The sequence below is a fragment of the Beta vulgaris genome, chromosome 5 (assembly GCF_026745355.1).
Source record: "Beta vulgaris subsp. vulgaris cultivar EL10 chromosome 5, EL10.2, whole genome shotgun sequence".
Lineage (NCBI taxonomy): Eukaryota > Viridiplantae > Streptophyta > Magnoliopsida > Caryophyllales > Amaranthaceae > Beta > Beta vulgaris.
In genome coordinates, this window is record NC_079206.1 from 8126305 (window position 1) to 8153799 (window position 27495).

Consider the following 27495-nt stretch of genomic DNA (forward strand, 5'->3'; position numbering starts at 1 on the left):
TATCCCCACCATCCCCGCAGCCCCTCCGACCTCGTCTGCACCCACCTCCGGTTCTCTCTTCTCCTCCTAACTCTCCCACCTTGATTTCACTCGACGAGTCGATGGTTTATGTGGGATATCATCGACGGTTTCTGCACAACGAGTCGACGATTTCTGCACAACGCACTAGATCTTCCATTCATGTCAAAGAAATCCGAGTTTGTGGCAATTTTGCGGCGGATGAGGGCGAGCGACTGAGTTTGAAAGGGTGGGGGAGGGGTTGGTAGGGGCTGCGGGGGTGGTGGGGATAGGGAGGCGCGACAGCAAGGATGATCGAGGGGGAAGGGGGGGCTGGTGGGCCTGGGGTAGGGGCTGGTGGGGTTGGGGGTTGGTGTGGGCTTGGTGAGCTGTGAATGGGTTGGGGTTAGTTAGGGGTTTTAGGGTTAGTTAGGGTTTTAGGATTTTTTGGATTAATTAGGGTATTTTAAGGATTTTTAGGGTTAATTAACGCTAATGACTAACGGAGTTAATCGTCGTTAGTTATTAAGGGTATTTCATGTCATTTTTAAAAAAAATTGGGGTATATGGTGAATTTTTTAAAAAGTCAAGGATATTTGGTGAATTTTGAAAAAACTGGGGGTATTTGGTGAATAAATATTTTTGTCAAGGGTATTTGGTGAAAAAACCTTTAAAAAAATCAGAAAGCTATAGTTTTCCTAACTTATTAAGAATAATATTAATTATTTTTAAAGATTTTATGCATAGTTTTAAGCAAAAAAAACCGGTCCGGTCCAAGAACGCTTTTTATAGGGTTTTGGACCGGACCGGACCGAATCGAAGATAAAAAAATAATTTCTCAACCCAGAGACCGGACCGGTAGACTCGTTCATTCCATTTCTCCGACCCAGACTGGTTCTTGAACACCCCTAGGGACATACAAGCTAAGGTTGAGCTTAGACTTACCCTATATATCTAAGGCCCAACATGGCCCATCAAACCCATCCTAAGCCCACCCCTCTAAAGTCATCTTATTGTTTCATGACAGTTAGAGTGCCCAACTTGATTTTGGCTCAAAAGTCCACCAGATTTGGCCTCCTCGGCACGATGGCCTTATATTTTGGGTGCAGCCCAACCCAAACCCGACCGGCAGGCCATTTTATTTTTGATATGAAAAGGTCGGTCATTTAATCACCTTTAATTTGTAGTTGTCAAATGACTATCAGAATTATTGTTGATAAGTTCAAAACTCTAATGTGACCACGCCCATCTTCCGTCTCCAGCAAGTCGGGGACAATCGCCATCCTTAACCTTCTACAAGCCAAATCAAGTGCTCCAAACAGCCCCTACTCTGACGATAATCAAAGAGGCATTCGTGGCAGTATATTGGATTTATTCTAGGGGAGGAATAATAAAAAGATGAGACAAAATAGGATGGAGAAAGTTTAAATTGATGATGTGTACCAATAGCATTAAGTGGCACATGTAGCAAAATATTGAACAGTTTTTCCCTTTTCAACAACAAAAATATAAAGGAGTATTCTAGAACACCCAAGAATATAGCATTAGCATCTAGATTCGTTAGGAGTCCCCTTTAAAAGAACAGTGTCTTAACTTTCCTAATGTATCAAATATATATATATATATATATATATATATATATATATATAATTATAATATATATATATATATATATAGCATTAGCAATGGGAGAATAGAACACAATATAACTAAGAAATTTCAAGCATCACTTATAGTGAAATATTATCAAACCTTCAAACTTCAAATACCAGACGAAATCTAAAAGGACTACTTACAATCATCTCCTTAAACATAACTTAAAAATCGAAACACATACATTTATACAAAGCTTCGTATTTTCTAGCTATTCCATCCAAACTAAAGATGAATTTATTTGGACGAAAGAAACTCGACACCTAGAGCGTGCATAAGTAATGTCTAGCTATCCCATTCAAACTAGAGCGTGCACAACCAAAACTTCGAAGTTCTGATGAGTATCCCTAGTTAAGCAACATTTGGTCGAAGTGCCAAACTCCTGCAAGCACACACACAATATGTTCTTAGAAACTGCATTATTAAAAATCATGGTGTTTTCGTGGATAATATGTTACCAGTAAGACCAATAAAAAACACTACTATTAAAAGAGCAATTCATACCATGTCCCTTGCCAACCATTCTCAACTGAGTGACATAATCTGCAATCTTCTTGATTGCCTCAACCTAAGTAAGATTGTAAATCGTGATATGTTAGTGTTACATTCAATACATAGCATCAAATCATTCTGCAAAATAGACTTTTATTCAAGAGAATAAAATCTGCTTGCTCTTTAGAAGAACTAATAGAAGTATAATTTACCTGCTCATTCAAAAATTCGCTTTCGACAAATTCTTGCAACTGGACATCATTGTGTTTCTCAGCCACCTGAATGTAACACAATATAAGAATGATATGAAGTTATGAACTGCTATAATACAACATTCTTTGTTCTTTATTTTACAATGAAAATATCCATTTTAGGGGATAGGGGTGTTCAATAACTTACGCTATGCAAGTTCAACAATTTTTCATTCACGAGCTTCTCCAACGACAAGGCTAGCTCCATTGCTGCCACAAGATATCAAAATAATTAGAACTAATGAATAAGATATAAAACAGAGTTCAACAGAGATATATGTACTTATTCGTAATCATCTCTTTGTTCGCTACCATCTTGGTTAGGGGTGAAAGTTATTCGGATAAAATCTCAATCCAATTCAATCCGTATTAGTAATTCGGATCTGATTCGAACTATGTTTCGATAAGATTCGGATTGAGATTTTTTGAAAAAATGGATTTTCGGATCGGATTGGATTCAGGTAATTAGATCCAAAAATCAAATATAAACGAATAGCAATATGCATTATATTATGTATCCGGATTGGGCTTAAGTACTTAACAATTTTTTTTCGAAAAGCCTCTTTCATAATCCCAATAGACGTATCACTTCAACCCTTCCCCTAAAACCCTAACACCACTTAATTTCTCATTTCCTAAATCTACTATGCTGCTATTATGCTTAATTTATTTCATCGAAAAACTAGAGTGTTATAAAAAATCGAATTTTCAGATCGGATCCAATCTAAATTATGAAAATTCGGATTGGGTCGGATTCAACTCTAATCGGTTTGGATTCATATTGGAAAATTGAAATCCAAATTTTGTACGGATCGAATTGAATTATGCTGTAATCCAAACCGTATACCGAATCTTGGTCACAAACTTTGCTAATAAAAGACAGAAAAATAGAGGCGTACCATATAATGCGTCTCCTTTTTCGACATGCTCAAACTCTGATGGCGGCATAAGAATTGAAAACAGCTTCACCCTTCCTCCTCTCATGTTCTGAAAAAGGATAGAAATGATCAATGATACTATGATTCTATGAACCAGACAAATACAAGATATGATCCTAATTACCATTTCAAAACTTAAAACAGACAAAAGACACTACAACAGTTTGCTAATTACCTGATACTTCATTAGCTTCTCAGCGTGTTCTCTTTCTTCTTCACTTGATTCACGGAAAAAGCTAGATCATGGCAAAATGACAGCATTTATTAAACATTTACATCCCTTCACTTAATGCAGCTATACTGAATGGAGTTTTATAAGTAATCTATTGAGTTTACTTACTTGGCTAAACCTTTAAGAGCAATATTGTCCCTGTCAAAGTATGCAAACAGCGAATGGTACACATAGGACGCACTGTATTCCACACTGTAAATCATACAACCAAACCCATTTAACATTAGAGAAATATAATCATACTTAAATTTACTTCTTTTGCTGGGTAGAGATCAAATTTGCAGACAAGGTACAAGATACCTTTTAAAAAAACTACTGAAGAACAACTTGATATATAATCATGTAAGCAAATAATAATGGAAAAAAACTTTCTCTTCCTAGTCGGTCAACAACACACTACAAATGGAATCATGAAAAAAAGTGGAATCTAACTCATCAGTTTTAATAGTTTTTTAATTCTCTATTTCTAGTGAGTTAACTATCCACCGAGTAGATATAGTATTGCCCAATATAGCCTAATCTGAGAAAATGACCTACAGTTAAAAGGAACATCAATATTAAAGCCACGACTAGTCGACTAAATAAACTTGATGGAATCTTCCACTGGGTGCTCCTTTGGAGGACATAAAGCATGGGAAATGGAAGTTCCTCAGAAGTGGAAAACTGTGGAGTTATTCGAGATGTTGCTTAGCTCTTAGGTATGTGAAAATTCCTATGTAAATTTTTACTTCATGTACTTAATCAAATACCTTGTTACACTTCTCAAGAAAATATAATTCGTCGTCTTTGAAACTTCCTAGGAAGTTAAACCTATTAGGTTCAAACAAAGTACCAAACAACCACTAATATCAAATTAATTTGTTTTAAGTTACGCAACCTCATTGATCCTCAATGTTCCACAACTCCGTGTCTTCCTCAAGATAGTACGTCCTACTTCCTACGTCCCATAATCATTTTAGCTTTCTTCTTTACACATATCATAAAGCTTTTCGGAATTTATGTTTCGACCATATATTACCATTTTCACCAAATTCTCTTGACATTCAGCTATAGAATATATAGACTTAACCAACTAAGATTCACAAATCACAAGTCAAACAATTAGACACGTATTGCTATATTATCCTTACCCAATACCCTTAAACAAGAGTAAAGATTTTGGAGGTGTGTGGTACGAAAAATCTAAGATTAAATTTCGTCTACATCACTACTTCAACACTCTCTCTAGTTGAAATTACCAATATTACTACATTAGATTGCTTTCTCTCCCCAAACTAAAGAAGGTAACTCTCCATGCATTACCTACTTAAAAACTAATCATAAACATAGCTGAGAACATGTTAAGGAATTAATAAACGGGCTTAGTGAAGCTATGCATGATGCAACTACTACTTAAAAGTAGTAATTTCATTATAAGATGAACCACAAAATAAGGCACTACAAAACAGAAAAGACAGCTATAGTGAACAAAAGCTTATAACATGACAACATTTTTCACTAAGACATTTTAACAAACAATTGGTCGGCATTTCCTTTATGTTAAATTTATCATCGCACCAACTTATAGTGGTAGTATAAAACAAAAGGTTAATATAAATAAACATAAACAATATTTTATAAGGAGTATATACGAAGCTAAAAGTAAAAATATTAAGAGGGCGTTTTGGTATGGTATATTTTGATGTAGGAAATGAATTCAAATAGGCGTTTTTAATTCTAATTGTTTAATATGAGTGTTAAGTAACAAATAACGTTTCTGGAGTAAACCATAATCTCTTCATTTGTTATCCTTATCAAACTAGTAACAAACAACTATTAAAAGTAACAATTATTATTTCTATTTCTCCTCCTTATCCAAATCTTTGTCATTCCGTTTACATTGATTATGGAATTGTTTGGTTATTGGCTTCTGTTTGAGTTGGCTTATTTGACTGGCTGGAAGCATTAGCTTGAACAACCAACTCAAAAAGCAATTTATTAGAGAGTTTGTGGCCAACAAACCAAAAGCCAATCTAAAAAGCTATTCTAAGTAACTTTTTCATCTTAGCTAAACCAACCAAAAGGACAATAATCAAAACACTTTTTTTGATTATTTGACCAAATTAAAAAGTAAAAAGCCAACGAAAAAACCGTTTTCCAAACATGACATATACCAAACGCTCCTAGTAAGAAACAAGAACCAATAACATCAATCAACATATGATTATATCATAAACTCCTAAGCCAATAAAGTACTATTATAAAATACGACTTATTTTATAAGAAAAGGATGGCATATATTATAACCGACAACCAAAGATCTACTCCCTCCGTCTCATAATATAGTGCTTATTTCATTTTTGGTGGTCAAACTTTAAAATCTTTGACCGAATATTCTCATTTGTATATATAAAAAAAACATATTCATGTAGGATCTTGTTAGATTCGTCTCAATGTGTAGTTTCATAATATCAACTTTTTATATTTATTATTAATAAGGAATTGAAGATATTAAAGGTCAAAGTTACGTTTTGGAGACCGTGAAAAAAGAAACAAGCACTATATTATGAGACGGAGGGAGTAATAGTATGACTTTCTATCTCCCACATGAAACATTAAGATTCAAAATCGTGATGGAAGTAAAATATTAATATAATTGGGAGAGTTTGGAACTTGTTGGGGCCCTCAAGGTAAATGGTCCTATGCGAAAATAGTTAAGAGGAAATTCATCATAACGCAAATTTCCAAAGGTGGAAAAAAGAAACGACAAACAAAAAACTATTACACATCTTACTTTTTGAGTTTTCACCTTTAATAATGGTATCACATCAAACTTTTTTCATCACAATTTTATGTTTTACGTTTACCCATCTCAACCACCAAAGTAAATACATAACCTTTTTTTTTCCAAAAACAAAAAAAGGGATTTAGAAACTTACTTAATCTGCTCATTAATGGCAGATTCACAGTCATCAACAAATCTCTGTCTAGCAAGTGAGACCTGTGATGAAATAGGCACCATAAAATCATCACTCTTCACCTCTTCAAAAGGCTGAAACACAATCCCAGTAATGGGCCCACCTTCTTGTAAAGCAGATACAATTCTTCCATGACCATTATTCTTCACTCTCTCTCCTCCAAATCCCACAAAACTAGAACCAAATCCATGGCTTCCATTCGTCGAAACCGGGGTTTTCACCTTCAAAGAGCTAAACAGGGGAGAAGGAGACCCTCCTGCAACTGTTCTCATCATCATAATCTTCCTAAAACTGAAAATTAGCTCACAAAAATGGCAGAGAAGGGTAAAATGGGAATGCTGAAAATTTAATTTTGGGAGAAAGATAGATGAACACTAATGAGAATAATGTGGAACAAAAGGGAAGAGGTTATATAGGAGAAAGACAAGTGTTTGAGTAGCATTGGGGATTGATTTGAGCCGTTGGATTGAGTGGTAACGTGGACGGTTGAGATGAAAAGTTAGGAAATGGCGTGTGGTGAGCTCGTGTCACATGGAGAATCTTGCAAATATCCAATCCACGTTGTATTTTGCTTTTATCTCTCCAATTAAATTTGTCGTTTATTCTCACGCGCCTGAGGGAATTAAGTTAGGGTACGCGCTGATTTTATTTGCAGGAAATTAATAATTTTGTGGATTGCATGTAAAAAAAGCCTTATATAGACGAGAGACATGGTACACCAAATTAGCGTGAATTTAATGTTAGTATATACTTCCTCTGTCACATTTTATATTTTTCGTTTCATTTTGGGTATGAAAATTAAGGAAACAATGATTATTATGTACTTATCTTCGGAGTTGTTGTTTTTTTGGAATTATTATCATAAAATAATGAAAAAAAATGAGAAAATTAAATGGTTGGGCATGTGAAAAGAGCAGAGAGAATAAAAATGTTTTTTTGTTATCAACAACCAATGAGAGTTGAAGAATATTAAATGATGGTGTCAAAAACCCATGTAAAAAATGGAGAGAGAGTAACAAAAGATGTTCAAAAATGGTAATAACATATTGAGACACCCAAACTAGAATATCCGAATTATAAAATAGGATGGATGAAGTATAATTTATGAAATAAGGGTCACTATGTAAATATAAACAATAGGTGTAAATTGTAAAAGGTGATTATTGAGAAATATGCTATAAAATGAAAACTTAGCAAGTGGTAACTACATCAATTTAAAATTGTCAAAAGCGATAGGTTAGTGTAATTTAAAATTTTAGAAGGTTATTATATGAAAAAAGAATCACTATGTCATTTGAGTAGTTTTAGTCCAAAATCATATTAGTATGGATTAGATTCACGCAAGACTAACTATACTGGATATATTGTACTCCCTCCGTCCCATATATAGTGCATACTTCATTTCTGGTGGGTCAAACTTTAAAATCTTTGACCCAATATTCTCATTTATATATTAAAAAAAAACATATTCATGTGAAATCTTGTTAGATTCGTCTCAATGTGTAGTTTCATAATATCAACTTTTTATATTTTTTTATTAATACGGAATTGAAGATATTAAAGGTCAAAGTTACAACTTGGAGACCGTGTAAAAAAAAAAACAAGCACTATATTATGAGACGGAAAGAGTAAATCAGATGAAAATTGAAAACAATAAAATTTGTGGGGAAAGTGTTGGTGAAACCAAAAGAAGGAGATGAGAGTGGGGAAAATGTTATGGGAAAATGATGGGATGAAGACGAGTCTAAGGGCGGAAGATGCTTAGCAGTTAGTGGCTATAACAGCCTGGAATGACGTGGACATTGTCCTCTTTTAAGTGTTTCTAGTCTTGTCAAACCCCTCCCTCCATAACTACTGCTCATAAGGAGAAAGCCTTGGTAACCAATTGTTTGAGTCCAAAAAAGATTCAAACACTCAAAAAGTTACACATTGGTACCATTATAACCTGGTATTGGTATCACATTGTTATCAGGATTGGTACCAAGCAACCTTACTTTGGTATCAAAATTTTCGGACAATGGTACCAATCTAACCTAGCATTGGTACTAAACAACACGCGCGTGAAATTTCCAAGGCTTAAAATGACCAAATTGCCCATGTTTGAGTCTCCTAAAAGACTCAAACGGTTGGTTGCCTAGACAAACTCTGCTCATAAGTCATAACTTTATTTTGGAGATTGATATATATATTTATGGGATAAAAAACAACTTCATTTCGGCAAAAAAAAAAACATTTTTAAAGTTAAATTTTGCGTAAACACATTTTAAAGCATTTTTTGCGGAAAAATAACTATAAACTTAATTTTATTTGTAAGATAAACTTATTCCCGTCTATCGTGTGATTTTTGAGATACATGAGAGGGGCTCGTCCATTTTCCTTTAACCCCATATTTCCACTAATTGCAGCAATTCTCTTATGCATCTCAAAAACCACACCGAAAAACGTGAATAGGTTTCATCTTGCACAAAGAAAAATAAGTTTGTGGTTTGTTTTCGCAAATAATGTTTTAAAAGATTTTTTTCGTAAAATTTGACTTTTAAAAGGTATTTTTTAGCAAATTTCTTAATGACATATTGTTGGATTAGCTTCAATTTATATTTCAAAACATCAAAATATTTTTCATTTTTCTTAATTGGATATAACACTAATGGTCAATTATATATGCTGATAACGTGAAAATAAAATGTTGCTGATGAATGAAGTATTCGTCAGAAAAAACTGTCAAAATTAGTAAAAAAGAAATGAATATTTCGAATGAAAAGTATAAGATTGATATATACAATTTTTCAAGATATTAACTTAACTATTAATTTCTTCATTATATATTAGTGAAAGTACTTCTTTTATTGCATGAATTCCTCACACTATCTATCTTCACTAAATAAAGTAAAGAAAACATATGTACCCAATTTTTAACTTGCATAAGACTGTGTATCTACATCAATTGATTAATTTTCTTTATAGAGTAAAGATTGTATAAAAATAAAATATAGTATTAGCTATTTCTTATAAACTAAAACACCTCATTACTTTCTTTTTTTCCATATTAGCTATACGTATTAGAAATCAATAGATAAAAAATATATAGTCCTCAAGGATAGGACTATTTTAAGAAAATCATACCAAAATAATCATGAAATAATTATTTCTATCAATTACTTCCTATGTTTTTTATGTCATCTACTTTACAATAATCATTTTTGAGGCTTAGATTAAAATTAGGATTATGATTATGAAAAGGATCCCCTAGAGTTGGAACATGACTTTGACGTTTTCAAATGCTTCGTGTTGAAGGTCTCATCTCAAAAGAATTGTGACAAAGTCATACTTTGGTAACAAAAGGAAGCAAATTTGATCTATACAAACTCTAAGAAATTTTGGCCGCCAATAGTAGATAAGCATCCGACCCCTTCTAAATTACCTCCCTCATATATACAATGTTCAACCCGTTCTTATCAACCTTATTTTTATATACATTCACTGTTTTTTGATAGGGATAAGGAGATCTCGACTTCTGAACATCATATTTGACAAGATTTGAACCTTACACCTCAAATATCTTAAGTTAGAGTTTCGTCAGATGATCAGATAATACTTCTTGGTATACTTGTGTGTTGTATATATATTTTGCTTTTACATATATTTGTAAGAACTAAGAATAGCTTAATGTAGGTCAATTCGTTGATTATTTCGCTATGACACAAGTGCAATTAAACAATAGTGTCGACCCTCAAGATTTCACACAAATATTCTTTTAGGGTGTACTTAAAAGAGAGAATTCAGAACTCGTATGCTCATATTTCACTAGAAAAGCATCTATAGAAAAGTGTTTCCAAAAAATGAAGGCTAAGACATTTATAATTAAAAACATGAAGTATATAAAATGTCATATGGAATGTATATATACATATAAATACACCATCTTCCTTCGAGACAAATAAACATAATATGTACCAATTAGTACTTGGTCTAGTGGTAAGGAGAGCACCCTTCCAACCTCAAGGTTGGGGTTCAATCCCCACTAGAGGCACTTTGAGGGTAAAAATTTCCCTTACCCTTCCCCCTTACTCTCAAGTGTCTGGCCCATTAAAATCCGAACGGAATCCGGACCACTTCTTCTTACCCAAAAAAAAACATAATATGTATTTTATTTTCAGACATGTATCTTGTCTAAAGACATTTATCATTATTTTCATATAACTATTGAAATGTTTCTGAAAATTGTCATTGTTTAAATTTAGTGGGATAGCACAAGTTAACATGTTAGATTATGAGAGCCAACATATAACCACTATTTGTTAGCTAGTATATTAGTTATACTATTTTTATAACGACTACAAGTTCTATTAGTACGTTACTTTTGAGATTCAAAATACCGCTCATTTTGTTGTTACGAACTCCAATTTATTCACATATGATTTTTTAAAAATTTGAATGAAGTTTATGCACAAAGATTTATTGTGCACTAAGTTTCGTATAATGTGGTCAGATTTTATTTGATATAGTTAGTTTCTATATGATATAGTCAATTTTTAATGACACGATCATCTTTTTGGATAGTCAATTATTGTATGATTAGTCATTTTTTGTATGATATAGTCACTTTTCTCTATTCATTTGGTCTTGTAAGAGACCACCTACTTTAAACTTAAAATTAACCGCGGCCCAAACCCAATATTAAGAAGAGAACATGCCACTTCTTTTTTTAGTATACTGACTAGATTAATTTATATAGGGATCAATTTAATCTATTTCGTGTCCAGTTTAATCTATTTAGTAATGATAGTTTTTAACTCATTGAGTCACTATCCATTTAGTGACTAGTTTAATCCGTTTGGTAAGACTATCGAGTTAATTTTTTTGAAATTATCTGTCGTAGTTCGAGAATCAAAAAAGGAAAAGAGAAGAAATGATTTGGATAGTGTTGGGTTAGAGTGAAATGTAATGAAGCTTGTTAGAAAAATCCAGTCTTAAATTCGTCTAATTTTATATTAAAATTAGACTGTATATTCTAATAAATTGTGTTCTCTATTATAGTCAATTTTTACATGATATAGTTAATTTAGGTTTATCCAATTTCGATATAGTCAATTTTTGCGTGATATATGTGCTAGACAAAGGTCGCCCGACTACCCAACTTAATGGCCTTAATTTTGAGACTTGGAGCTTTTTCCAACCCAAAACCGGACTACATTCATCAATAATCAAATATTGATACATTGGTTGATTTTTGGTACAGTGAAACTGGAAAAGTTGGTTCCTTGATGCAAACATTTGAGTCGAAAGTCTAGAAATTTACCCCAAAAGAAAACAATAGAGATGAACATATTATGGAAGAGTGAATCATGGAGACGTATCGTAGCTAAAAGTCGGGATTCAAAGCCCTTCTTCTTCACTTTTGCTATGGTTTGCGGTGTTATTCCTGGGATCGTTGGCTATGGTGTTATGCAGGTCACTAACTCTCGTAACGACAAGCTTGAGTCCCATCTTCGCAAAAACTCTCGCCCTGAAACCAGGGTTTGTTCTTTAATCACAATATTTTTGTGTATATATATGTTTTTATGTTGTTTTCTTGATGGGTTTTTTTTATTTGCTATATACTTACTATATGATGCATTGATGCCCTTTTCATTGAGTGTTATGATGGTTTTTTGGAAATTAGTTGCTTTTTTTCTTGTTGTGTGATTCAATTGCATAGTTTGAAACACATGGAGTGTATTGGGGAGTTTGATCCAAGAGAGGAAGTTTGCAATTTTATATGTAAATTGTATTATTTTTTAAGTGTTTTTGTTTTGTTTATGCTGAGGTTGAAATGGTGGATGAGTTATGTTGATTGGGTTTTGCAATTAGGGTTATATGATGGATGGTTGACTGGCCGAATTGTGGATTGAAATGAAGGCTAAATTTCAAGTATAATGGCTTTCTTTTGGTTTGATAATGTGTTGGTACAAGCAAGCATTAACTTACTAGAAAATGAGTAGCTCAGGGTAGAAGTAAAACTGTGCAATCTGGAATAATGAGGGTCTTCCTTCTTGGAGTCTACGGTTAGGCTTAGGCCACCCACGAGCGACTTGCAGGATCATAACAATATATATGGTAACTTATACCAGCTTGTGAGCTATGGTACTTGGACTTCTCTTTTTACCTGAAGGACTTGAGTAGGATCCTCTAACACTTAGACGTTGCCACTAGGGTGTGCACATTTGACACTTCATTTGAACCAAAAATTGCAAACGTGTATAAATTACCTAATTATACCCGTGTCTGAGACGTGTAACATTGCTTGTGAAGGAGCGAAGTTGACTTACAGAAGAAGGCCTCAAGCTTGAGTGATATTGAGACCTAAAACTTGCTGAAAGACAATATATCTGTGCAGGAAAGCTTTGAGGCTTCAAAAGGTTTCGTGCTATAGAGCACGGAGCAGACTCTCAAGATATAAAAAAATGTGTCCGTGGCAACTTGGTTTAATAGTCGCAATTCGAAATTATAAGAGCCGGCCTCTGGGAAACCTGAATTCATGTCAACGCTATCTGTTGTTCTTGTGCCCGTGCAAAAAAGTGGTGCAGGCTGATGATTCCATTGAATGATAATCTTAGAAACGGAGAGGCATCAATCAGAATTATATAAATTGGAGTCTTTTCCTTGCATAAACTTTCCCAAGATATATGTGGAGATCCTCAAAGATGAATCTAGTCCACTTCAATTTATGAAATTTGTCTTGTGCTTCTCAAACTCTTGCAAGTTACAACTCTGTCTCATCCATGATAGAGCTGTGATTACTGATTAGTGCCTCCCCAACTAATACGTTAGGATACACTAAGAAGCTGTGCTACTGCTTAATTGTCAAGATTAATGACAAAAGGGAACAACCTACACTTATTGATATGTCAAAATAAAGTCTTGCATGGAGTAGAATAAGAGGCTGTATATTACTTCGTTTTTCATTGTTGAAAGACTGGAGCAGAAAGTTTGACACATAGTGTGGATATCCTTTGGAGGTTTGCAAGAATTTTTAAATGCTTTTCTTTACCTCTCTATTTTGGTTGCGAAGAGCCAAGAGCCAATGCAACCCCTTACATGGAGTAAGGCTTCCTTAGTTTGGAATTTTTGGTTGATTTCTAGGATGAAAATTTTACATTTTTTGAAGTAAAGGTCACTTGCATGTGAAATTTTCAGAACTTTAGTGCTTGTTTGGTTAAATCCATGAAATGGAAAAAGGAATGGAATCAAATAAAGAAGGGGAACGGGTAACCACAATTGTTACTATAATTGGGTGTTTGGTTCCATAGTGGAAATGTAACCATTACCATGAAGAAATGAATTTTGTTACTTGAGGGGGAAGGGAAGGGGAAGGTAACAGATTAGGCGACTCCATTACCATTGATTGAGAAGGGGTTGAACCAAACAAGGAGGGAGTAGATAATTGGTTTCGTTTTTAGAGTTAAAAAATGTTAGAACTAAACATGCTCTTAGAGTGCAATGATATTGCTCGGGAGTATTGCTCCTTTATACATGAGCATCGAGATATCTACGTAGGAAGGTAGGGGGTCAAGTGAAGGAACTATACATGACTTTACTAGTATGCATGCTGACGCACTGAGGAGAGACTCATATAATGGCAAGGGCTCAATGATCCTTGTCATGTACTCTCTCTGTTGCTAGTTATGACTGACCTTTGTGGTCAAAGGTTTGCTTATAAATTTCTTCAGAAGTGTAGTGATTTTTGTGATATGAAGGCCTATAGTAAGAAGTATCATATCTCAAGTTGTATTACTTTTAACTTTCTATTTGAAAAATAAACTTTTAATAATTTGAGAGGTAGTTGGTCGAATATGTGTCCTGAAGACTGCAAGAAGTTTGCTGAGATTTTTGACATAGGACAGAGTATCATTACTTGGAATATGCAAACATGTTACATCAGAATGATTTGAATGGCAAGTAGATTAGAGGTCATTGTTCTTCAAAGTTTGGCCAAGTCCACATCTTTGTCTCTCACTCTATTGTTGTCAAGCTGTAGAATATACTATTAGCTATAGCAAGGTTCTTTGGCTCTACCCACATGGCCACATCTCTTGGCATATTTAAATGAGGGAATCTTTGTAACAGCTGCATGTACTGCTTCGTCTTGGTAATTTTTGTAGCTCTTAGTGGAATTTCTTGAGGAAGTATCTTATTTGATCTTGGAAGTATATGAAAAAAAAGAGGCTTTTTTTTCTGTGTTATACTTTTTCCAGAGGGGACATCTCATTCCTCAACCATGTTTGGTGTAATAATGTCCTATCAAATTTGTGTTTCCATCTTTTTCCGGGGAGGAAAATGTTGTGTCCGAGATAGATGATGGTGCAGAATAGTAAACCTTGAACGTGCTGTTTGCTGTTGATGGTGCAGGAAAGGTCAAAATCTGATGCGATAATGTCTGACATAGTTGCTGCATATATTGCAGAATGCAGTCACATTATGTTGGAAAGAGTGCAAATAGGATAATGTTAAGAATTAGCAGTGCAAGGAGTAATAGAGATAATCAATAACTTATGTGTGGGGACTGGGAAGCCAATATTTAAGATATATTTTGATTTGGCACTTAATGGCTTGTCTCCCATCTGCTAGTTTCATGGATGAGTCTGCTCGAACTGAGTCTATATTGCTTTCACCTAAAGGGAAATGCAACATATATCCTGTGAGATCATTCAATCAATTGGTAGGAAAATTTGCTCTGATCTATTGTTGGGTGAGGTCTAAATTGATGGGAGGAATGCTAATATGGTTGGACCTCAAGCATAACAAGTTATGACTGATATTAATTCCTTATTTTTAGTTTGGTTTGTTAATAATTGATATGCTACGCAGCTACAGCTTATTCAATCTATATCTTATTCTAGTTTAGATAGGGGGTTTGGAAGGTTTTTGAAGCTCTTACCTAAGCTTGTTAAGGAGTTGTTCTGTTAAGGTATAAAGTTTGCGAGTTCTGTTATGAAGCTTCAAAAAAAGTTGTAAAGAAAAATTCAAGGCCAGCGGATAGATAATAAGAATTTGGTTGTGGGGGGTGGGTGGGGGGGGGGAGGAGGGAATGTTGATACGGAACACCGCTCCACATCACATTATGTTTTAGGTGTTATTTTTGCACTCCACATCACACTAGAACTTGGAAACACCGCTGAGGTAATAATGAAAACTGAAGATATGACGGTTCCTTCAAGCCAAGGACTAATGTCAGGAACCTTTTTTTTTGCCATCTTTACTATGGTAATTCCAAGTAGAGCAAATGGATGAGGACAAATGTAACTGTCTTTCATATGTTTTGTGAAACTGAAGTCCAAAGATCACCTGCTCCATTTCTGTGGTTAAATTAAGCGATTCCATCATTTATGTTTATGGAATTCAGTTTTCTGATTGACAAAGTTATATACTTATATATTCATTGTTATTAGGATAGATAGTTAATGTTCTTAAGCGTGTAATTAAGTATTGTCTTTTTCTTGCTGACGGGGAGGAAAACAAGAAGCCTGCTTATTATCATATTATGTGCCTCTTTTCCCTAATGGGAGATGTAAATTCTTGCATGGTTTTGGTAATATGACTTGTTATTGTGCTTCAGATGATGGGACAAGTGAATAAAGAGAGGCTAGCTGAATATCTAGCGGAGCTCCAGCGGAAGGAAGACACAAATGACCGATACGTGGCTGCTTTGAAAGGGGAAACGTTAACTAGAAAGCCATACGTGAGAATTCAACCTATTCCTAAGCAAAATCCCTCTGAACCTTCCAAGGAATAGACAAGTTGAGCAATGAGCTATGAAGCATATTTTTCGTCGTGGTTATATAAAACCCTGTTAGAAGTTGGAACTAACTAGATTAATCTTTTTGACAGTCACTATGTGTGTATCAAATGAAAGTTCTTTACTCACATTAATGTACGATTTTTCTGTTCTACTTGCATTGCTCAGTTGGTTTCTTTTTCTGCGTGTTCATATTGAATTAGTAGCCTTCAAACCAGTGCGACGGACGCCTGGACTGGCTAATAGATGGAGAATAACTATAGTTTTGCGATTGTACATCTAATAATAATGATTATAATTTCAATACTGATAACGAAGTGATTCACATAATACATTAGCTAAGGCTAGACGATTCACTTTAAGACGAGTGCACTCGGATGAATATGGTACGAGTTCGTTACTCTTCTATTCAAGGAGAAAGCAGGAGAAAGTGGTATTGCTGATACAACTATTTCATTGCTATGTTCATCCTGATTCCTGAGTGCGTGCACTCGTCTTATAGTAGAATCGTCTAGCCTTTGCTAATGTATTGTTTCTTTTTTCTTGCTTTTGCAAAGGTAATGTTATTGCGTATGTTACTACATTATGTAAAGTCTAGTTTAATTGTTAATCGTCTATATATGTTGTTTATAGTGAGAAAATGACTAGCTGACATATTTGGCTCAACGCTCGAGATAGATCAATGGCTATTTGAAGGTCGTTGATGTAAATCAGTAAATGATTGCTAACTGTGTGGCTAGCGTGATTAAACAGATGAGCCATATTCAAACGAAATTCACAATTACTCGTAAAACCTTAGGAAAGGTAAATGTGATGCTTGTCTTGATTCTTGATGGTCTTTTTGTGGTTGTTTATGAAATTTTGGAGATGCAATTATATAGTCCTGGTGGGAGAAGAAATTATCCATTTTGAAGTGGTTGTGAAGGTCGTACATAGTAGTGTAGAAGTAGTTTTTAAGAGTTGAATGTGTAAAATTGCCTAAAAGTTTTTTTGCTCCCGATAAAGCACGAGTTAATAAATTGTAGCGAATCTAGCGATGTTGTAGAAACTTTCAAGAAGACAACGCTTTCTATTAATTAATCAGGTAAGTATGTTTGATCCCCTCAAAAACAAGAATAGAATTAGAAAAAGGTACTAGTTTGTTTGATGTATGACTCAAAACAATTAAGATATGTGTTGCACATCCATTAGCAAAAAGGACAAAGTAGATGATCAATGTATATCACCATGTTCATTGGCTTTTGATCCTAAATATGCAATGACCTTCTCTTTATCCCCACCCTCCTACCTTCTTCCCTATTTACACTCTCTTATCTCTGATCGTTGTCGTTCTTATAACTGCAGTCATCGGTCACCCATTAAGGTGGTCGAAAAAAATAGCCGGTTTAGAAGTTTTTCTTAGAAGGGCATAACTTTAGATTTGGGGTAAAAACAATGCATATTTTAAATACATCTCATAACTTTTTTATGATTTATGTCAGTGTTTAGCCTATAATAAAGAAAAAAATATCCGAAAAAAATTATAGAATTTCGATTTTAAGGCTTGAAACAGGGTAAATTATAATAAATTATATATAACTGTTCAAGATCTACGACATGATGTGGAAAAAAACGGAAAAATAGTTCGTCGAAGAACATAAAGGTTAAAAATTTAGCTTTATCTTGCAACACATGGCGAAGCAAAATTAATTCAAGGGCTACTACATGCAGGTTCAACAATAATTGGAGATATCATTTCAAATACTTCAATAGACGACCATATTATATGCCAATATAGTTATCAAAAAAAAAAAAAATTTGAACCAATAATGAGATAATTTATGTAAAAGAATAGCACTAATTAAATTCATACTTCATAATTCATATACCAATAACAATATTATTTTTTGTATGATAATAGTTCTGAGCGTCATATCTAACAGTAGCGACGAAAAGCACTACTAGATCAAGAAATTATTATACGAGACATGTAAAACAAATAAGCACCAGTGGTCTAGTGGTAGAATAGTACCCTGCCACGGTACAGACCCGGGTTCGATTCCCGGCTGGTGCATTTTTTTCATATGCTTATGAAAACATACGTCTAACTGTTCATAAACCAGTAGAATCTTTGTATTTACAAAGGGGTGGTGGCGCAGTTGGCTAGCGCGTAGGTCTCATAGCTTGTTGAGTGATCCTGAGGTCGAGAGTTCGAGCCTCTCTCACCCCAATATTTTTTCATTTTTTTGTCAGGCTAATCTCCCAAATTCAAAATCCTACCAAGCTTAGATATCCTAATGTACAATGGAAATAACACTTCAAATACGGTTATATTTTCAATGGTGCCATCGTCAACCTCTTTGGGTTCCGAAATCTTGAAAAAAACAACCCGTTGTCTTGGCATCCGCCTCCCTAGAGCTAACTAGAAAGCTAATAGGACATAAAAGATTTTGGCGCTGCCATATAAATATCGATCCAAACCCCCACGTTCCATATAATTGAAAAAAGGATTTTCGTGATAATCAAAATGAGTTGGGAGTTAAGGGAATTTTGTTGAGTAACTACGACGGGATGATAATAGATTAGGAAGTGTACATTAGTATGGAAAATAGCAAAATTCGAAGTGTACATTAGTATGGAAAGTAGCAAAATTCGAAGTGTACATTAGTATGGAAAGTAGCAAAATTCGAAGTGTACATTAGTATGGAAAGTAGCAAAATTCGAAGTGTACATTAGTATGGAAAGTAGCCAAATTCGAAGTGTACATTAGTATGGAAAGTAGCAAAATTCGTGAATGAAACCACGTTAATTGGATAGAAATCATAAGGTGGGCCCTACTAACAAAATAAACTTTTGACGAAATCATAGGTTGTTGTTGACGAAAAATCCTTTCACAAAAAAGAATCCATCAGCACGAAAGTAGCAAAATTCGTGAATGAAACTACGTTAATTGGATGGAAATCACAAGGTAGGCCCTACTAACAAAATAGACTGACGATAATCATTAATAGGTAAAGCTACTCAAGTTTTTTGAGATTTTAAGGTAGTTATTTTCAAAAAAAAAAAAAAAAAAAAAAAAAAAAAGAATTATTTAATCATCTTCAAAAATCGAAATTTAATAGGTTGTTTTTGACGAAAAATCCTTTCTCAAAAAAGAATCCATCAGCACAAAAGTTGCGAAGGAGCGGCAGGAATTACTGGTATGATTTTGGAATACGCGAAGCAGGCGTAGGCACATTTCAGTCTTAGATACCGAATTGCTAGTATAAATTACATTTAGAGGCACTCAAAATCACATTACAGTGGATTAAGATACAACGCAAATCTTACATTATATATAAAATTTTTGGGCTCAGGTTAGAACTTGTCTACACCTACTCCATCGCGAAGAACCTGATAAGCCTCCTTGCTTCGGGTTTTCTTCACCCCAACCGTAAAATGGAGCTTCGGACCTTCAGAAGTAATGGCAGTCACTTTTACCCAGATCATTACCTTTGTCTTCAACCCCTCTATATCGGACAACTTCCCTTTTTCAAGAAATCCAATCACAGTGGTAGAAAATCGTAAAACCGACGAGTCCTTGTAGCCAACTTCACAGATTTGTGGTACATATACAGTAAGTTTTCCCGTTCTTTCATCAAACTCGTAGTGGGTGGCATCCCTTGGGAAGATACCCGCTGCCAAATCATACTCCTGCAATAGCTCGGGTAATGGCTTTTGCATCTTCCCTGCAGGTTTATCTTGTTAGTCATTAATTGATCAAATAATGCTTAGACATATCAGACCATCTGCATTACCAGTAACTGTGAAGTACAAGTAGCAGGGTGACATCAACTAATTAAGTAAAATCCAGAAGAATCATCTCCCTTAAAATTGACACGCGAAGAAACCTATGCACAAAGAATTGCTAAGTGAAACCGCAGATTATTTCCCATACATCCATTGCACCATAGGACAATACAACCCTCTCACAACCCTAGAAGGAATTTTAAAGGATTTACGAAAATGAAAATATTACTTTTAAAATATTTTCATAGGGTGACAAGGGTTTGGTTGTATTATGTAAGATTTTCAACGATGTTAGGGGATCTTTTCTTGTGAAACCCAATCCAAGGTAAGGCATACAAGTATGTGACCATATTAAAAGCTAAATCATGGCTCCTTTCTGCTTCCGATTACATCGACCCATACTGTAAATCATGATCAACACAGTGTTGGCAATATGGATCAATTTAAAGAAGAAAGAAAAACATAAAAGCAATGATACATCTATACCTAGTGCTAAGAAAAATAATTACCCCTATATGACACGTCATCCCTACAAAAAAACACTCCCCAATTTGTATTTTTACTTTTTTAGAATTAGAAAATTGAGGGGTTTGGTAAATAAATACTCCCTCCGGTCTTTATTAGATTACCCGTATACCATTATTAGTTTACCCATTTCTTTTGTTTCGATTTTTGGGATGGGACCACTAACTTTCCATCACACATACATCAACTTTGACATAAAATAATAGTTTTTCTTTCCTTCTATGTCCCACAACATTGTTTCTCCTAAAACTTTGTGCAAAAGAAACGGGTAAACTAATAAAGATCGGAGGGAGTAATTTAGAAGAACACTCACCAATATCATACATGTCATACCCACCAACAGTACTCCAGAGTTATTCAGCATAGAAGATGAAAAGTGATTGGGAAGAACTTGTTCCCAGTCACTTTTACTCTTCTATGCTGTTGAGTATATAATTATTTGCTTCCTTGTCTTCATGTTATTACTAGACTAGATAAAAGCAAGCATTTACAACATTAAAGAAAGTAACTTACACAGAGGAATAATTAGAAGGTTACATACCTACATCATATTTAAAATGCTGGTTTAATTGTTCTAAACTTCTTAGTACGCTATTGCACTTGTGTCCTTACAGTTCTCCTTTCCTCTACCAAAATTATAGGAATTTATGAAATAAACAGCAGAAATTGAAAATTTTAGATTCTCCAAATTTACCAAGATTGTTGCTTATGATTTGTTTCACACGTTTTTCAACACATCAAAAATAACATATATATTGAGATCAACAAGATGGGCCTCATCCATAAGATGTCTTAGCCTTTGATCCTTTTTAAGCATTCGATTTCTGAATTTAGAAAAGGTAAGCAAGTTCTTGTATTTGAGTGACAACATTAAAATTTTCCACTAATTTTGATTGTTTTCTTCATCATTTGTAGATTATTATAAATACGTCTTTGGCACAATTCTTGCTGACTTGCAAGGTATAATGCTTTACTTAATTATCTCCATGAATTCTAGCGATAGTTAGACAGTATTTAGTAATCGTGCGTGAAAAGTCCAACAAAAATGTTGTGTGAGGAACACCAATTCGATTACAAAATACTTAGTGATTCTGTTAGGCACAGAAACCTCTTAGGTGTCAACTATTCAATACACCCCATAAGATACTTGAATTTGAAACCACATCCTAAAAAATCTAGATACGACTATTAAGAATAATGCATTGATATTGATGTTCAAGCTGGAAGTAGAGAATATGAGAAGGCAAAAAGCTATTGGTCCACTTGTAATACATGAAGCTGCAAATATTTACCCAAAATAGCAAAAGCATACAAGGGAAATAGAGCCAAGCAATAAGGTTTCAACTGCAAAGCAGATTCGAGAACTTTTGAGGCTTTGAGCAGCAGGAAATAAATTAAGGATAAAAAAAATTCAAACCTTTGAGTTTGTTGACTAACCATTTCGTGCCATCTCCAATGCTGCTTCCCACTGACTAATTACAGAGACATAGTAAGTAGCATTAGAACATCACTTTAACTTCCAATAAAAACATGGCATACCAGTTTCTTGATACAAGAAGAAAGGGGTGCAGAAATCATCATTGAAAAAAGACTGCAATAACACTATCATCTACAACCTAAACTACGGCCAAGTCAGCAAGGGGAAGAAATTTTCCTTCTCCCGTATACAGATATTTTCCATATATCCAGCTATATTATTTAAAAAATTAGCCAATCAAGTGAGACTGCAACCATACCAAGTTTGGGTCAAGAGCTCTATAATATGACATGGTGCAACATGCGCGATTACTGCCAACAAATGATCTTAAATGGAGATCAAGTTAAGGTATCCGAGTTCCGAGGGTACCACTCGTTATAGGACTTCAAACATTTCACGGCATGAGGTCAGCCATGGAACACCTGGAACTTGGCTGTGGGTCTTTTCACGAAGTAGTATAGGGATAGATGTATTGATCGGATCAACATATCCTAACCATGTACAGCCCCAAACTTTCAAGAGGTTAGGGTGCTCCCCACTCTGTAGAATTCCCTTGCACAATTTCTGGATGACTACATCGATTTCCCCATTCTCTATTTATACTACTACCTGACTTCCTTCCCACTCAAGTCTTACTAACTCTCTTGAGAATTACCCAGCTGCACCTCTTTGCAGAACCCTTCGTGTCACTGACTCCAGAAAAAATGTGCTGATGTGGCTTTCTTCCTTTTTCTCATGTTAGAAAATCTAATGGGACGAAAAGGTTGGTTCCTTGCATTACCCCCTTTCCAAACAGTCACCTTGTTATCCGCTGAGGGTAGAGGTTTTGTGTTGGTGACAGATAGTGTAGGCTTGAAAAATCTGAGCAATAATCTTCCTCATAAGCGGCCAGTACCATTCAAAAGCTACCCCTCAATGGGTTTTAAGATCCCCTGTCTACCCTCCTAAAGGAAAGTCATGAGGCTACTTAAGCAATGTAGTAAATAAGAGATAGCTTTTAGGCAAGACTGCAAAACTAAATTTCCTTTGCACTTCACTATATCATGTTCAATTGTGAAGCCTTTTGGGGTGCTGACCGCTTGTTGCAAGTCAGATTTCATTTGGACAATGAAAGGTTCTGCTTGGATATGGTGATTGAGCTGATCCCAAAGCACCCCACAAGTGAATCCGTAGCTGACAGATTCCACCCCCTGTTGCTGTGGGCCATTTCCCAAAATGGTACAGGCCAGTTTAGTCCACTTCTAAGTGGGTTAAGAGTCCAAAAAGGACGAGCGAGTTAGGTTCGTGGAAGAAATAGATTTTCATTCTTGTCCATTCTTTCCAATATTTGCACACTGCAGCTATTTGAAGTTCACAAGGTGTCACTTTGAAAAGTTCACAAGGTGTCCTCAAAGTAACAACCTCTATCTAAAATTCTATATTATGATGACTATCAAATATTCAATCAACTATTCCACTAAAGATCAATTTTGTTTCGTAGAAATTATATAATTGATATTTGATAATTTCTAACCTCTCCTTCATAACCTTTACCACTCACTAGAATATTAAGATACCATCATGATGATCAATAAAAATAGAGTTTGGAAAAATTTCTCTCCCGTTAAAGCATAGCACCCGATTAGATTGGCAACGTGATAAAAAAAAGCAACACACCAAAGCAGCAACAAGAGAATGCAAAAAGAAGAGCAAAGAGGCTGATACAAACACCATGTTGCAATAAATGGTCAATGGTCGGGTATTTATTCAGATACTCCTGCATCAATCAGCAACTTGAAAATAATGATACAAATCCACTTTTTTCTTTGCAATATTCTAAGAAGATATATCATACTCATCCTCAATAGATGACAACATGGAAGTAGGCAAAGCAGCTTATAAAGGGAAAACTTTAGAATTATTTTTCAGCCTTATTGTCAATATTAGCGCTCACAATTTCCTAACAGTAGCCCAAAGATTTGATAGATTCCTATTCTAACTTAGTTTCAACAATCAGACTTCATAGTTTATTACAGTGCATAGCTTAATTTACCTTCTCCATGGCTAACTTACAATAAAGTTTCAAATTAACCTAGGAATCACACTTGGCAAGCAACAACACCGATAAGTACTTCCAACTAGAGAGAACCTAAGCAAATAAATCATCTCAAGCAACAATACCAATAAGTACTTCCAACTACAGAAAACCTAAGCTAATAAATCATTTCACACACACAAACACACACATACACACACACACATAAAAAGAAAAACAACTAAGAATATGAATCAGTCAAATCATAAACCATCTATATACAATAAGTTTAACTAGCGTAGTTGTTCTTTGTTTCCTTTTATGACCTGAAAGTGCTCAATAAAGTAATGTAATGCACTAAAATCAATCTCTAACCCCAAGTCTCCATCAGAGCATCTGTATAGATTATTATAACAAGAGTAATATTAGTCAAAATAATTTCCTATTACCCTCTAAGCCTTTGTTTCCCGTTTCCTTTCTTTTTATTAGCAAAAGACTACCATAGTGTCAAAATAAATTCATCACCTACGCATACGCTTCAAAGTGATTGGTTATAACATGCCTCGGAAATCGTAAAAAAATGAATGGCTAACAAGGAAATCGCTTCATGTAATCTTTCATATCTATACCCAAGCAAAAGCATTTATGTCATATATCAATTTTTAAATTAGATCAAACGGCTCTTGGAGCTATCCAAATTAGATGATCCCAAAACTTGTGGACTGCATCTACAAACAAAACATCTCGGTTAAACAAAAGCTATGCAGAAATATTCAAATATTGCTTAAAGAGATAGATTAATGCAACAATCCCAGCTCATATCCCAGACATACATGATGATGCAAGCTTAACTGAAGAACTACCTAAGCAATTGGCTCCTGGAACTATACAAGTATAAAACTCTTGGAATTGCCCAATAGTTCCTCGAAGAGCTAGATCACCAACCGGCGCACTAATGAATAGATACTCATACAACGAACCTAGCTCATAGTTGAATACAAACAAAGTGTTAAGCTTATTTAATAAATCCCCTAGGGAATTTGAGTAAGATTTATACATACATATTTATGATATCACTTCATATTTCAGTAAGATTTCTCCATTATATGAATAAGTTGCATTATTGATGACGGTATAAACCGAAGCTTTCACATATCTATACATATCATACTAAAGCGGAAAGCCACTAAATATGGTTCCCAACCTAATGTTCCTTTCTATAGAAGAGGTTTTCAGGTTTCCCTCCTAAATTCCGTCCTAAACACATCAAACTTTAATAGAGGACTACACTATAAATGTAACCACTGGCTTTATTAGACATTGATTAATTTACATTGAGATTTTCGATTAGAAACACCTTAAACTAATTAAGCAAATCAAACACATCATTTTTACCATCATGCTCTACACATTTATGTACCACATAGAACAATAACAAAAAAAACTTCAATGATATTGTCAAATTTCACTCGACATAGTCAGTTTTCGTATGATATAGTCAGTTTTTATGCGATAAAGAATCAATTTGAATGCACAATAGATTATTGTGAACTCGGCCCATCCAAGACGTTTGGGAACAAGAATTACAGTTGCCACCAAAATGAACAACAAAATAGAATTGAATTGACAAAAACCCTAAAAAAAGCGAAAATCGATGTGAAATTAGATAAGATAAGGCACGAAAGATGAGGGAAGAAAAAATAGGGGCTTACATTAATGTCATCGCCGACGGAATTGAACTCCTTGTTAGCTTTTTGACCTAACCAGTAAGATCCGACCTTATTGATAATCTGGTCCATTTTATTCGAATTTTGACCTAGAAAAATATCCCTTTCTCTCTCTTCCCTGAGCTTGGAGCTCCGATTTAGGGCTATGGAGTTTTAGATATTTGTTGTGCGAGAAAGAGAAAGAAGAAAGGGTGAGGAAAGAGGGGGGGAAAAGAGAGAGAGAAAAAGGTGATTAACTGCCTAACACGATCTTAAATTCCTACTCTACCCAATTGTAATCGTGTATTGTTAAATTCGTCTCAATCTGTATTATAAGTTAGAAGTACGTTTTGTAGACTGTATAAAAAGAAACAGAAATCTATACTAATATATTAAAAGGTGTGCGTAAACACGGAACGGTGCCACGTGGCAATTAGAAATTGCATAGTATAGGTTTTGATCACGTGACCTCAAGTTCATGTACTAAAGTTTTAACCACTAGACCAAGTAGTATTAAGTGCTATCATATCAAAGTACAATATTAATAAATGAAAATTTTCTTACCCGTGGCATAGCTCGGGCCTAATAACTAGTTATATTTTGAAACGGAGGAGTAATTTAATTCATTTTTTTTTCATATGGTACTCGGTCTACTCTATTTATTGTTTAACAACATTGTAAGGACATGAGCGATTGTAAATTGTATTTTTTAAGGAAGTTGACTTTCAAGATGTGGAGTTAAGATCAAGTCAATTCAATTAATGTACATTCAAACCTACTATTCAGGATAAATGCCAAGGATCTGGGGTTTTAACAGATAATACAAAGATAAAATAAAATCTTAAAATCAAACATAAAACAATTAAAACTAAGGCGGTTTAACCAGCCATTGCTTAAAATGAAAGACTTACAAATCGTCTTGATATGAAACTGAAAATACTAAAGAGAGTTACAAATTTATTTGTGGAAGAAGAGAGAGAGAGAGAGAGATTTTCTGAGGAGCTTTTTCTCGTCTATTTTGCTCTCCCCTTAATCTGAAGAAGAGTCCTCAATATATAGGCAGGGGAGAACTAGTAATGTCACGTTGTTTTACTGTGTATGAACAATTTGTCTTCTGCTTTAAACTGTTCACAATTTTGTCTTGTAGAAGCTTTATACTGTTGATGAATAGTTTTGTAGCTTTATATCTGAGAAACTTGTCTGTTGCTGTTCAAAATTACTAGTGAGACTGTAGTTCTGAAGCATTTTGTCTGTTTGCTGCGTAAAACTTGTTGCTGCTTTGAAGATAGTGAGCGATTTCTTTTCTTTTTTTTTTAAGTCTGGAAACCAGCATCTTCTTCATCGTCACTCAGGTGGATGGAGGAGTCTGCTATTGTTTCATTGTCCGAGGTTATGGAGGATTCAGACATGCTATTAGCTAGCTGTCGAAGGATCCGTGCGTAATCTTCGGGGTTTTAGCTGAGGCAAGCAAGGAATTTGCTTGTGATTTACGGGCTAGGAACTGAGATTGTTCTCCCCTGATGTCATGATACCTGTGTTACTATTTTTCTTTAGCCATTCTCTAATGGCTGGTTCGAGAATAGACTGCGGAGCATTGAAGTTTGACCACCATCTAGTTTTAAATTTTCTTTGTAGGACCATGCCCCCTTGATCTTGGTTTATTTCGAGGAACCATTGACAAACCCAAGGGAGGTAGAACTTCATTGAAAA

The 27495-nt window shown here is 34.7% G+C and overlaps 3 protein-coding genes and 2 non-coding genes across 5 annotated transcripts; 3 read left to right on the top strand and 2 right to left on the bottom strand.

Moving 5' to 3' along the window:
* Window positions 1-1703: 1703 nt before the first annotated feature.
* LOC104892547 (ferritin, chloroplastic) lies at window positions 1704-6910 on the bottom strand. Its single transcript, XM_010678511.4, has 8 exons — window positions 6482-6910; window positions 3672-3755; window positions 3507-3567; window positions 3293-3380; window positions 2542-2603; window positions 2355-2420; window positions 2155-2218; window positions 1704-2032 (listed from the first exon to the last, which is right to left on the bottom strand). The coding sequence occupies exons 1-8, from the start codon at window positions 6796-6798 to the stop codon at window positions 1998-2000; spliced, it is 777 nt and encodes a 258-aa protein (XP_010676813.1). The 5' UTR covers window positions 6799-6910; the 3' UTR covers window positions 1704-1997.
* A 4749-nt stretch (window positions 6911-11659) lies between these two features.
* Window positions 11660-16601, top strand: LOC104892549 (hypothetical protein). The gene is made up of 2 exons (XM_010678512.4): window positions 11660-12037; window positions 16116-16601. The coding sequence occupies exons 1-2, from the start codon at window positions 11840-11842 to the stop codon at window positions 16290-16292; spliced, it is 375 nt and encodes a 124-aa protein (XP_010676814.2). The 5' UTR covers window positions 11660-11839; the 3' UTR covers window positions 16293-16601.
* Window positions 16602-18277: 1676 nt separating this feature from the next.
* On the top strand, window positions 18278-18348 carry TRNAG-GCC (transfer RNA glycine (anticodon GCC)). The gene has a single exon. It is a non-coding gene; the product is annotated as a tRNA-Gly (tRNA).
* A 70-nt stretch (window positions 18349-18418) lies between these two features.
* TRNAM-CAU (transfer RNA methionine (anticodon CAU)) lies at window positions 18419-18504 on the top strand. The gene is given in 2 exon segments: window positions 18419-18456; window positions 18469-18504. It is a non-coding gene; the product is annotated as a tRNA-Met (tRNA).
* A 999-nt stretch (window positions 18505-19503) lies between these two features.
* On the bottom strand, window positions 19504-26037 carry LOC104892550 (hypothetical protein). Its single transcript, XM_010678513.4, has 3 exons — window positions 25792-26037; window positions 22006-22060; window positions 19504-20002 (listed from the first exon to the last, which is right to left on the bottom strand). The coding sequence occupies exons 1-3, from the start codon at window positions 25876-25878 to the stop codon at window positions 19632-19634; spliced, it is 513 nt and encodes a 170-aa protein (XP_010676815.2). The 5' UTR covers window positions 25879-26037; the 3' UTR covers window positions 19504-19631.
* Between the last annotated feature and the right edge of the window lie 1458 nt (window positions 26038-27495).

What these genes read in the sequence shown, in the direction of transcription:
- LOC104892547 (XM_010678511.4), bottom strand. Translation starts at nt 6,798, where the DNA reads ATGATGATGAGAACAGTTGCAGGAGGGTCTCCTTCTCCCCTGTTTAGC. An exon ending in AGAAGCTAATGAAGTATCAG is followed by an intron (nt 3,381 to 3,506) that starts GTAATTAGCAAA and finishes ATCCTTTTTCAG; the next exon opens with AACATGAGAGGAGGAAGGGT. An exon ending in GCGAATTTTTGAATGAGCAG is followed by an intron (nt 2,219 to 2,354) that starts GTAAATTATACT and finishes AATCTTACTTAG; the next exon opens with GTTGAGGCAATCAAGAAGAT.
- LOC104892550 (XM_010678513.4), bottom strand. Translation starts at nt 25,878, where the DNA reads ATGGACCAGATTATCAATAAGGTCGGATCTTACTGGTTAGGTCAAAAA. An exon ending in CCGTCGGCGATGACATTAAT is followed by an intron (nt 22,061 to 25,791) that starts GTAAGCCCCTAT and finishes CTCTGTAATTAG; the next exon opens with TCAGTGGGAAGCAGCATTGG. An exon ending in GTTAGTCAACAAACTCAAAG is followed by an intron (nt 20,003 to 22,005) that starts GTTTGAATTTTT and finishes ATAAACCTGCAG; the next exon opens with GGAAGATGCAAAAGCCATTA.
- LOC104892549 (XM_010678512.4), top strand. Translation starts at nt 11,840, where the DNA reads ATGAACATATTATGGAAGAGTGAATCATGGAGACGTATCGTAGCTAAA. An exon ending in ACTCTCGCCCTGAAACCAGG is followed by an intron (nt 12,038 to 16,115) that starts GTTTGTTCTTTA and finishes ATTGTGCTTCAG; the next exon opens with ATGATGGGACAAGTGAATAA.